The sequence below is a fragment of the Eleutherodactylus coqui genome, chromosome 3 (assembly GCF_035609145.1).
Source record: "Eleutherodactylus coqui strain aEleCoq1 chromosome 3, aEleCoq1.hap1, whole genome shotgun sequence".
Taxonomy (NCBI): Eukaryota; Metazoa; Chordata; class Amphibia; order Anura; family Eleutherodactylidae; genus Eleutherodactylus; species Eleutherodactylus coqui.
In genome coordinates this window covers 266900667-266913283 of record NC_089839.1, presented here as the reverse complement: position 1 = coordinate 266913283, position 12617 = coordinate 266900667, and the positions used below count along the sequence as shown (strand labels likewise).

The window sequence follows — 12617 nt, the reverse complement described above, 5'->3', positions numbered from 1 at the left end:
GAGAGAACATCTTTCTAACAAATTTAAGATCCTTTTACACTGAACAATGTTCGTTCAAAAAAAAAAACATTCAAATGAGTGAAAATGACCGATAATCGTTTAGCGTAAACGCAGCCAACAGTCGAACAATGAATTGTTCGATATTCGTTCATTTTTTGCAGGCATGGTTGGCTCGTTCACTAATAGTTCAGTTTAAATACCGATCCTTCAGTCGTTCTCAGTCACTTATACAGCGGATGTGACCGACTGAACGATTTCTCGTTTGAACGAGCCAACGATGTATCTGCCGGTATAAACAGGCGGCACCAGCGAATCAGTTTCTATTCCTTATACTGCTGAGGTAACATGAAAAAAGCTGCGCTGTGATTGGCTGTTATTTCTTATACGGCTGAGGTATAATAAAAGCTGAGCTGTGATTGGTTGCTATTTTGTTTATATTGCTGAGGTAACATGAAAGCTGTGCTGTGATTGGTTGTTATTAGAGATGAGCGAGTATACTCACTAAGGCACTACTCACTCGAGTAATGTGCCTTAGACGAGTATCTCCCCGCTTGTCTCTAAAGATTCGGGGGCCGGCAGGGGTCGGGGAGCAGCGGGGGAGAGCGGGGAGGAACGAAGGGGAGATCTCTCTCTCCCTCTCTCCCCCACGCTCCCCGCCACAACTCACCTGTCAGCCGTGGCGGCCCCTGAATCTTTAGAGACGAGCGGGGAGATACTTAGCTAAGGCACTACTCGCTCATCTCTAGTTGTTATAGATTATACTGCTGAGGTAACATGAAAGCTGCGCTGTGATTGGTTGCTCTTTCTCATACTGCTGAGGTAACATGTAAGCTGCGCTGTGATTGGTTGTTATATATTATACTGCTGAGGTAACATGAAAGCTGTGCTGTGATTTTTTGCTCATATTAGCATAAAAAAGGCCACATATTTGGTATCGTTGTGTCCGTAAAGACCCGTACTATAAATAAAACATGCTTTTTATCCTGCACGGCAAAATGTGTAAAAAAAAAAGCAACAAAACTAATTTTTAGCATTTTGCCTCCTAAAAAAATGCAATAAAAGTGATTTTAAAAAAAATGTATGTACCGCAAAATGGTACCAATAAGAACTGCAGCTCGTCTTGCAAAAAATAAGCCGTCACAGAGCACCGTCCATGGAAAAATAAAAAAAGTTATAGCACTTTGAATGCAGCGATTTAGAAGAAAAGTGGAAAAACCTAAAAAAATAAGAATTTTGTTATCGCTGTAATCATACCGGCCCGCACAAAAAAGTGTATTGTGTCATTTATGCTGCATGATTAACACTTAAAAAAAAATCTATGGCAGAATTGATGCGTTTTCTCTCCCTACGATCATTAAAAAAAATAATAAAGGTTTTACAATGTAGTCTATGTATAGTGATGAGCGAGAATTGCCCTTAGCAAGTACCTGCCCGCTCAAGAGAAAAGGTTTGGCTGCCGGCGGCGGGCGGGGAGCTGCGGGGGAGAGCGGGGAGATCTCTCTCCCTCTTCCCCCCCCCCCCCCCCCCCGCTCCCCACTGCTCACTCCTGCAACTCACTGCTCCCCTGCGCCGGAACCCGAACCTTTTCTCACGAGCGGGCAGGTACTCGCTAAGGGCAATGCTCGCTCGAGCAATTGCCCTTAGCGAGTATGCTCGCTCATCTCTATCTATGTACCCAAAAATGGCACTGATAAAAACTACAGTTCGCCACGCAAAGAAGAAGCCCTCATACGGCCGCACCGACAAAATTATAAAAAAGTTATGGTTTTTGAAAAATGCAGATGAAAATCCGCCAAAAATCATTTGGTCCTCAGCGCCAAAATAGGCCGTGTCATTAAAGGGGTTGTCTCGCAGCAGCAAGTGGGGTTCAGCACTTCTGTATGGCCATATTAATGCACATCGTGCATTAATTATGAGCCATACAGAAGTTATTCACTTACCTGTTCCGTTGCTAGCTTCCCCGTCTCCATGGTGCCGTCTAATTTCAGCGTCTAATCTCCCGATTAGACGCGCTTGCGCAGTCCGGTCTTCTCCCTTCTGAATGGGGCCGCTCGTGCCGGAGAGCTGCTCCTCGTAGCTCCGCCCCGTCACGTGTGCCGATTCCAGCCAATCAGGAGGCTGGAATCGGCAATGGAACGCACAGAGCCCACGGTGCACCATGGGAGAAGACCTGCGGTCCACCGTGGGTGAAGATCCCGGCGGCCATCTTCGCAAGGTAAGTAAGAAGTCACCACAGAGCGGGGATTCGGGTAAGTACTATCCGGGTTTGTTTTTTCAACACATGCATCGGGATTGTCTCGCGCCGAACGGGGGGTTATTGAAAAAAAAAAAAAAACGTTTCGGCGCGGGACAACCCCTTTAAGGGGTTAAACACAAAGATAAGTTGCTTCTTTTTTTTTTTTACAGGATCGTTCAGTTGGCTGTATAAGTGAATGAGAACGGCTGAGCGATCGCTGCTGAAACCAAACGACTAGCGAACGAGCTGCTGCTGATTTTCATTCTTGCATGACATGAACGATGAACAATAAGGGAGCTGATGACCGTTCATCACTCGAGCCGTGTTTACACCGAATGATTAGCGAATGAATTCAACCGATCCAGGGAGTTTTTGAACGATAATCATTCTATATATAAAAAAAAAAAAAAAAACCCCACACACCTTAAGGGCTCTTTCACACGAGCGTAGGCACATTAGCGCACGGCTGAGCGGGACGATGATTTTTGTGCACGTAGCGTATTTTACTGTACTTTTTCTTACCGCGGGGCTTGTTCAATCGCGGCGAACAAAGACACAAAGCTTGCAATGGCTAATTGGTATAATGAGTTTCAGATGTGTATTTGTCCAGCGTAGTGTATTACTTATTTACCTGGTATTGCCTGCACATTTGTGCTCCCTCCATTGACTTCTATGGGGACCATTGGTGGGCAAATGCACAGAAAAGTAGAGCATGCTGGGTTTTATGTGTGTGCAAAATACGGACATATGAACGAACCCGTTGAAATCAATGAGTTCTATCCTTAACATATTGCACACGCAAATACACCCATGTGATGGAGCCCCTAATGTACTGTCTTATGTAATGAACCAGCTTCTAGGCAATGACCCGGAAGTAGTCCTCTGTGGGAACATCATGCTACTTACCTTTGGCTCTGCGGAGGTCTTATCCTTCGAAGCTTCATACAAATGGATTTTCTCCTCACTCATCTTGTCCGTCTCGGCCAGGACGTAGTGCGTTGGGTAGTAGCACTTGGACAGGCAGCTGAGCAGTCGCAGGATTTCGGTGGTGTGTCCGCCTAGGAAGGGGATAAGGAGTAAACATTACTGAAGAGCTAGCACTCACACAGCGGATTTATCAACGGACGCCGTAACGTAACGATGGCAGACATTTGCTTCAAATATTCAATCAGCAGAAGACGACAATAATTGGTCCTTCTCTCCGGGCCGAATTCATGGCCCAATATAGGGAGTGCCGATTGGCGCACATGGATTGGCGATTGTTTGGTTTTCTTTTACACAAGCCAAGAACCAGTTTAAGGCAGACAATCGGTCGCCCCCATAGGCCAGCGGTATTGTACATCTCTGTGATCAAACGGGAAGAAGAACCGCCAATCAGTGAGCATTTTTATATTTGCGTAAACAAGGTGATCTTCCGATGAACGAGCGTTTGCTTATCGGCTGTTACAACTGATCGCCGATCCCTTTACACGGCCCAATTGTAAGGTGGATGAATGTTCCGCTCAGCTAATGGGTCTTCCTAATCATCTATGAGCCAAACCTCCGGATTTCAGGGCTATACATCTTAGTGCACATTCACACAGCGTTGCTGGCTAGGCTGTAGCTTTCCATCTTGGGTTCCTTCTGAAGTGCCAAAACCTGTATTCAGATGGAAGCGCAGAAACAGAAACCACTTTGGTCACCATTTCACACGGTTTTCGTTCATTTCCATTATTCTTGGGTCGGGAGGGGTATTGTCTCTCCTTGGGGAGAGCACCTAAAACGTGAGTGAGGAGACTTATAAGGTCATGCATGCTCCTCTGAGAAATATAGAAGTAGGGAAGATGGAACACTCACTTTGCAGCGCCACCTATTGGAAGGCAGCTTTCCTGCAAGTCAATGTCCGACCCTTTATACATCTTTATAACAATGACTGGGAATTGAAAACCAAGTCAGAATCCATACACAGACAGCTGTTTCAGGGGGGGGGGAGGGGTCTTTTAAACAGTTTATTATGTAAATTGTGCACAAATGACTAGTTCACAGTCTTTGTGCCGCGCAGACGACCAGTACGACGAGCGGCAATAAGACCAACTTTACGACCAGCTGGAGCATCTCTCCCAATAGTTGAAGGCTTACCAATGTGTTGATGATTACCACCACCGAAGGGATGTTCAACAGCATTCATAGCCACAAAACAGACACATGGCCAGCATCTTCTCTTGGCCATGTACTTGTGGTAAGCACCACCTGCCTTCAGAATGGGTTTGTCAATATGTCCACCTCCAGCAACAACTCCATCAATTGCTTTTGCAGAAGAGATGACCTTCTGAGAGCCAGAAGGCTTCCTGGTTTCAGGATTATGTGAGATGACAGTGGCATAGTTGCCAGCTGCACAGGCCAGTTTGCCACGATCGCCTGGTTTCTTCTCTACACAACACAATGGCTTCTTCACGCATGGTGCCAACTGGTAGGCCATTGCCCATGTTAAGCTGAGCTTTCTTTCCACTTTAGACAGATTGACCGCTGTGGACTCCCTCAGCTGCAATGAACAGTTCAGTCCTCTTCTTAAGCCTGTAAGGATAACGGAAGGCAACCTTGGCAAGAGGAGCACCACAGCCAGGATCATGGATGTCTTTTACAATCCCCTTGATGTAGCCATGTCTTTAAGCGAAGCTGACAGCCCTGAGCTTAGCGGGGCCTTATCTGTGCTTTACATGAGCTCTGAAAATAGAGCTGGCACCTTTGCTGTCCACAAAGAGGAAGTTCTCGGCGGCAGGCTGCGACTTCTCCTGGAGCCTGTTTTGGGATTTTTATCTCTACAGCATCTAGGTGCTCTCCTTAAGGAGTGATGTTACCCTTTCCAACCTACATCGTAGGCCTCTCACTAGCCAAGCCAGTGCACACCGATGGGGGCAAACACCCCGAAACAGCTGTCTGTGTATGGTGTCCTGGCTTGGTTTTTAATTCCCAGTCATTGTTATAAGGCTTGTTAAAAAGAGTCTAACATTGACTTGCAGGATTACTGCCTTTCAATAGGTGGCGCTGTAAAGGTATTGTTCCATCTTTTCATTTGCATTCTTCTTGGAGGACAGACCAGCCTCGCCAACTGCACTATTCTATCCTCCCTATCAGTTCCATTCTTTTCGGGGGATGGAATAGTGTAGGCAGCTAAAATAAATAATGGAGAATATGTCAACTGAAGATCGATGGGGCCTGCGTGTGAGTCCTTTAGGTCCGCAGTTCTGTCCAGGGTTCCTTTGGAATGCAGTTTTCAATGATTCACATGAAACGGAGACGGAAAACCACAGCGTACCCTGAGATGCTGTATGAGTGCCCCCCATATCTGCACTGATACAGTGTAGCAAACTATCAGGGAGAGGAGATAAATCTGTGCCCCACCGAGGGCGGGGAGAAGCAGCCCGGAGATCACGGGATTGCTGCCAGTTTAAGCTCCCTAAATGTTTTGCAATCAGCTGATATTATTGGAATCTCATCCAACATGCGATCTACAGTCAGCGCTACACAGCGATATCCGATGAAATAGTGCGCACCTCCAGCTAATAGACAGGGGTCCCAAGGGGCACCCTACCCCATTTATTGTCCTAACAGGGCACGGACATTAAAAACCCGGACAGAAGTTCAATTTATGCTTGGATTTTGAAAATCTAATTCACTTTGCTGCAATGCTGCAAATTTAGTGTTAAAAACCCGCCCTGTGTGAACACGGCCTTAAAGGGAACCCGTCACCTGCCTCAAGCACCATAAACTTCCTTATGGTGTTAGAGGAAGCAACACGGAGCCGGGTGAGGGATTTTTTCAATATTCACCGGCTCCCTGAATCCCGCCGCTGAATTTTGCGCTGCAGACGAAAATCTGATTCTTTAGAGCGTCCTGTGCAAGCGACGGCCCTAGTCTTGTATGGTGCAGCACGTGCATGGGACTTCAGCGGTGGGCACCACAGGATCCAAGGAGCGGGTGAGAAGAAAGGTTCCCTTTAAGGGGCATTCTCCTTTAAGCGGAGTAGACAAGCCAGCTCTGCTGGGGCCGTAACTTCGGAAATACTTAAAAGCAGATCAGCTGGCTGTGCTAGATACTGACCCAACTCTCATCCACATCTATGGGTTTACGAAGGGCCACTTCAGCTTTCTCCATAATCCCGGCCCCCTCAGGCAGCCCGGACGGGGGGCAATTCTGAGCAGTCACTCGAAAGAAAAGCACAAGAACGACTATTTTGTGGGCTTTTACCCAAAAGTGATGATTGTTCACTTGTTCTACAACATCACGGTGACAGAATGATCTGTTGGGGCCGAAATCTCATCCGCCGACTGGTTAGGGAGCCTGAGACTCTTGGCATGGGGGGCATGCGACATTTCGACCCTTTTCCAGCGCACGTTTATTGGAAGCCGAGTCCACTGAAGGTACAAATACGGGTGAGTATCTTCGAGTAACCACAAGAGGGCACAGCAGCGAGCGTTTTGCGGAAGGTCAAGCCATCGATAGACCGCAGCTGCGAGTGTTCTTCCAAAAACCAGCGGGCACCATTCAGTCGAGGATCACTCGCACGCATTTATGTGTTTTCGGGAACCAATGAGCATTAAGTGGGAGGGACAAACGTTCAAAAAAAAGGCAGATGCCAATCACCGTTGACTATAATGGGCTCCGCCCACTTTCCAGCCCACCGCCAGACTTTTGAACGAAAGAAAAAGCATGACATGCTGTATTTTCAGCCGGATCGGTGATCGAACCTCCAGCCGGTGGATCTGCCGCAGATGTGAAACCGGTCTTTATACAAATCATCGTTGGCGCGTTCAGTCATTCACATTTATTGTGCCAAGGAATCCGGATGAGCCAACAATGTATCTGCCATTGGGTGGACGCCCATAGACGGATTTGCTTCGCATTTCCTGCGCGTAAATTCCGCAGTGGCAAGGTTCTATTGAAGCTAATAGCTTTCTGCCTGCCAACGCACACATGCGGATTTGTACCACAGATTTCCGCGAGCGTGAAAAAAAAAATCGCAGCATGATCTATTTTACCGCGGAGGGCTCCACTCATATGAAAGGAGGCGAAACCGCAAAAATCCGCAATGACTCGCTGGCACTTTTTTGTTTTGATTCGAGGTACTTCCGCGGCGTAAAGGAGAAAAGGTACTGCATGCGGCGCTTTTTCTTCCAACTAAATGCCAGGCAGCTGAGCGGAAAGTGAACAGACCCCATTACAGCCAATGGGGTCTGTCCGGCGCTGTTTGGTTCTGCCCCGTGACTGAGCCGTTTGGCCGCGGGGATTCCCCTTTCCTGCTCCCTGAACAAAGCAGAAAAACGGAACCCGGACGCAGATGTGGAGTCGCCCTTATAAGGCATATTTCGTAGCAATTCTATCGCCACCTCTTTATTCTACTGTCAGGGCTCCTTCACATAATCGCGTCTTTCTTTCCCGTAATTTGAGCGTCAGCGCTGCTTTTTCCTCGCAAAAATATCACCGCCGCTTGCGATTTTCTCACGTGATTTTGCAGCGAAATTCAATAGGACTTTCTAATGTTGAAAACGCATCGCACGAAAATCGCACGTTCGTGCTTTGTGATGCGAAAAAAAAGGAGGCTCCATATGGAAACGTGGGAGATAAAAAAAAGCAAAACGCAGAAAGGTAGGGCATGCCGTGATTTTTTTTTCACGCAACATGGTATAAGTGAAAACATCGCAAACGTGAAGGAAACCATCGAAAAGCATCGCACAATTTTATTGCAAGTGTGAAGGCACCCTTAGGTCAGTTTTACACGGACGATCGCGATATTGCGGCAAAAAAATTTTTTCGGCAAAATCGTGTCTTTTTCCCCGCAATTTTTGAGCGTCAACGCTGCTTTTCTCTTGCGGATTCTCTGATCGGCTTCCGTGCGAACGACCTGCATTAAAACACATACATTTTCCTTCAAACTTGCGGACACGAATTGAGTATTCTGCGAGCGGAAGAAAAATCCCAGCATGCTCCATTTTACCGCAGAATCGGCTCAGACGGCCTCCATTGAGGTCAACGGAGGCATTGGACCCGCAGACCGTACGCAATTATCGTTGCATATGGGCTGCGAGTACCCGCGTCATCGCTAATCGGACGGCCTGCGAACCTCCACAGTCATATGCAATAAAGGGAAGAGAGGTACGTAGGGTCAGCAGCCGGGCTCACATGCGGAATCCGACCCGGCTGTGGGAGCCACACACAGCGTCAGTAAAACGGGATTTTGAGATTTAACGTAATTTTTTTCTACGTTTTTGGATTGCGGTTGACAGCGTTTTTTGTAACGCACCCAATCATTCTGATAGGGCTCATGAAATCCTATAAAAGTAGAGGCGCCATGGTTGCCCATAGCAACCAATCACAGCGCAGCTTTCATTTTGCAGCTTGCTCGTGAATATACAAGCTGCACTGTGATTGGTCACTACGACAGCTTGGCTTTCAGACACCATACGAGTGGTCGGCCGCACTCACCGGACCCCGCCACCACCAGCAGGCTGACGTGACCCTTCCTGCCAGGTTGGTGGTCTTCCGATGCCCGCAGCACCAGTGCTAACCGGAGCCCCAGCACTAGGACAGCGAGCAGAGCGCCGAGCACCAGCGGCAGCAGCCAATCCATCAGCCCGGTGCTCAGCGATGACCAGGCCGTCCTGGAACGCACGGCACTTCCGCGTTGGTGGCGTCAGAAGCACAGCGTCCTACCATGGAAACGCTAAGCCGTTGTCATTGGTGGCCTGCCTCCATGACATCACGCGCAAGCCCCGCCCTCTTAAAGGTATACACGCTGATCGTTGGTGTCGCCAGCACGTGCTGTGAATCAGCTATCAGGAGATCCTTCTGCTATGGAAGCATATATACATTCTATACAGCACTTCTCAGGGTCATCACATCTATAGGGTCTTCACACGTTGGAGTTTTTACCACTCTGTAGGAAATTGTGGGCTTTTTCTGAATTTTATTGGAGCGGTCAAATGGTGCAGATTTTCTGCAGCTGAAAAGATCTAATTGGTGCAAATTTTGGAGCAAATTGCACAGTTTTAATTTAGTTCAAATTGAGGGTGCGTTCACACCTAGCGGATTTTGTTTCAGATCTTCCCCGCAATCCACAGCGTATTTTGTGCTGCAGATTTTGGTGCAGGGGGCGACCTGGCGGCTCGCCGTTGGACATTCGTAGTACAGATTTTTTTAAACTTTTTTTTCCCCCTGCGCCGACGCAGAATCTGTGAACGATCCGTAATGTTAATTGTGGACGGGCAGCTTCCATTGACTTCAATGGAAGCCATCTGCGCTAAAATGGAGCATGCTGCGATTTTTTCCTCCACTTGCGAAAAGCATGCCATGGATGGTATTTGCTGTGGACCTGTGGTGCGTACGCCGCCAAGGATTCCGCAGCAAAAATCCGTTCGTGTGCAGGCGGCCTAACTTGATGTGAATTTTGGCGCAAATTTTGCCCTCTGGATCTACTGTAGGATATTCTGCAGCACATTCCGCCCCCTTGTGGACAGACCATTTGGTGCTGAATTCACCCCCTCATTTGAAGAGACAGAACACGCACCCCAAATCCGCTGCCGCTAATTGATGCGGGTTTAGATTCTGCTCCGTGGGTCAATTTCCACGCAGATTTACTTGTTTTTCTTTCTCTACAAGATTTAAAAAATCTCATTCCCATTGCGATTACAGCAAGGGCGCCTTTACACGGGCGATAAAATCGCGCAATTTTCTTGCGACACAGAAAACGCAGAATTATGAAACCACGTGTTTCAATGATTTCCTTCCCATTTGCAATGTGGAGTGAAAAAAAAATGGCAGCATGTACTGTTTTTCTGTGTTTTGCGTTTTTTAAATATTTTTTTTGCAATGCACGGACTTGCGATTTTCGTCCTATTGTCCATCGGGAGAAAAACGCAAACAGCAGCGATGTGTTCGCAAGAAAAAGCATCGCCGGCATTCGGACATCTAATGGACAAAATTGCGATTTTCTGTTCACAGGGGAGAAATTGCAGCATGCTGTGATTTTGTGTGGGCTACCCACGTCCGGTTTCCATTGAAGTCAAAGGAAGCCGTCCGTCCTGCTGCCATTCTGAAATCATCATTGCAAAATGGTTGCAGGAGCCGTGTCATCACCATAGCGACAGCGTGGCATCCTCTGTACTGCACATGTGCGACGACCAGCGCATCAGCAGCAGAGGAGAAGACGGCGGAGAGGCAAGCAGGGGTTACCGCCCGGGCACCAGGTCGAACTCCGCTGCGGGAATCCTGCTGCTACCTGTGATTTTCTTACGCGTTTTTTCACGTAATTTTTGCGTGAGAAAGACAATAGGACTTTCGAATATTAAAATGGCATCACACGTTCGTGCGGCGTAATGTGATGAAACATGGGCGATATAAATAGAGCAAAACGCAAAAAGAGAGGACATACTTCGATTTATTTATTTTTCGCGCAACATTGGATTCGTGAAAACATCGCAAATGTGAAAGAATCCATTGAAAAGCAGGGGTTTCATAATTCTGCGTTTGCATGCGCTCTCGAAAAATGGCGCAATTTTATCGCCCATATGAAACCGGCCTATATGCTGCAATGCTTAGTAGCTCTTACCAGGTGAGGGCTGCTCCGTTAGCTGCAGTGATGGGCTGCTGATTGCGAGGTGAGTCGTTACTTGGGGTGGGATCCGCGACATAGGAGGCCTGCTGAAGCCACACTCCAAAGCAATTTGAGCATGCTGCAGGGATTTCCTATATTCAGAAATGACAGAGGTAAAAGCCCCCCAGATAAAAGCTTTAAAGGCTCCCAGACCAGAGATTCTGATGCGGAACCGCTATTAGTGTCATCCATGTTTAGTCTAAGTCCTGTCCTATGTGTGCCACCTGTCTGAATAGTCTGGGATGCTCAAGTTCTTTTAGTTGCCACCCGTCCTCTGCTGGGCAGACACCTGAGTCTTGTCCTGCTTGTTTTTCCCTGTCCGTGTGGTTGGTGGACGCCTAAATGCCCTCTGTCAGTATGGTTGGTGGATGCCTGGATGATGTCCTGTATGTTCCCCTCTGTCTGACTGGTTGGTTGTTGGATTCTGTCCTGTCTGTAGTCTTTGGTGTGGCTGTTGATACCTGTCAGTTATGTACCTATCCTAGCTCTGGTAGCATTTCCATCTGCTTCCTTGTCAAGCCTCCCTCCAAGGACAGGCTAGGTCCCTTAAGTAAGAGACGTTGGCCGTCCTTATCAGGACGATCGCCTTGCTTTTAGGCGAGGTCCACCAAGCTTTAGTTGGTTAGGAAGAGCATTTAATCTCCTGTCTTTTATATTTCCCTTGTCGCAGTGATATAGTCCATTTATATTTTGGTCCATTGTGGACATTATGACATTGTGGTGTAATTATTTGGTGACATCCATGTGGGACATCATAGTTTGCCTGCACAAACGTAGCAATGAGTAGCAGACAAGAGGAGAGCAAGAAGGAGGTCCTGTGAGGACAGTAGAGGAGTTATCGGGATATAAGGTCAGTTGTACGGAGGGGATAGGTTATGAACGGCTTTGCATGCCACTGATAATATTTTGTACAGCATTCACTGGACAGTGGGTAACTATCAAAGGGACTGGCAGAGGGGGAGAGAAGGGAGGGGTGGGTTAACCGGGCAGTGGAGTAGATGGTAGATTGGGGAGCGCAAGTGTGTTAGATGGTAGACTACAGAGTCGGATGTTGTAGTGTAGGCAGGAGATGATGAGGGCCTTATCCAAAGGATTGGTATAACCACGATGTATGGTTGTCATTACCTACAATATATGGAAACATTATATAAATATAACATAACAGGATAGTGTGGCCAAAGGGGTAACTTGAAGTTTTTGGGCTTCAATGCAAAATCTATAACAGGACTCTGACTTGTCATGCACTATTTACAATCCTGGTGTAGGCTTTTAGGGTCAGTTAGGCATTAAGGCCCAGGAGCAAATGCTAAACTCACACCACGTATATCTACACCCCTGAGTATTCCATACTTTTTCCAAGTTTTTACACATCCGTCCCACCCACTGGTGTAACTATAGGGGATGCGGTTGCACCAGGACCCTTAGGGGGCGCATAAGGCCTCTCCTCCCCATATAGGGAGCCCAGTACTGTGAATAAAGCATTATAGTTGGGGGCCCTGTTACAGATTTTGCATTGGGGCCCAGGAGCTTCAAGTTACACCTCTATGTTAAGGGGTTAAGAGAAGTTGGGAGGCCCCAAGATGAACATTTGCACCCGGGGCCCATGAACCTGTATCTACGCCACTGGTCTAGTTACTGGACTGCGCATGCGCGGTCACGGCTCCATTCATTTAATTGATGCTAGCAGATAGCTGAGCGCCATGCTCAGCTGTTTTCATCAGCTCCATTGAAATGAGTGGAGCGGCTGTGCGC

At 47.6% G+C, this 12617-nt stretch overlaps 1 protein-coding gene and 1 pseudogene across 1 annotated transcript in view; both read right to left on the bottom strand.

Annotated features, from left to right (window-relative positions):
* The window catches only part of ALG14 (ALG14 UDP-N-acetylglucosaminyltransferase subunit), a 38107-nt gene extending 29203 nt beyond the window's left edge, over positions 1–8904 (bottom strand). The window contains exons 1-2 of the mRNA XM_066597385.1: positions 8699–8904; positions 3143–3294 (exon numbers count right to left, since the gene is read on the bottom strand). Of these exons, the coding sequence (XP_066453482.1) occupies positions 3143–3294; positions 8699–8843 (297 nt within the window). The 5' untranslated portion in view covers positions 8844–8904. The remainder of the gene's footprint in view (positions 1–3142; positions 3295–8698) is intronic.
* LOC136619680 (large ribosomal subunit protein uL2 pseudogene) lies at positions 4251–6370 on the bottom strand (annotated as a pseudogene).
* Positions 8905–12617: the final 3713 nt, after the last annotated feature.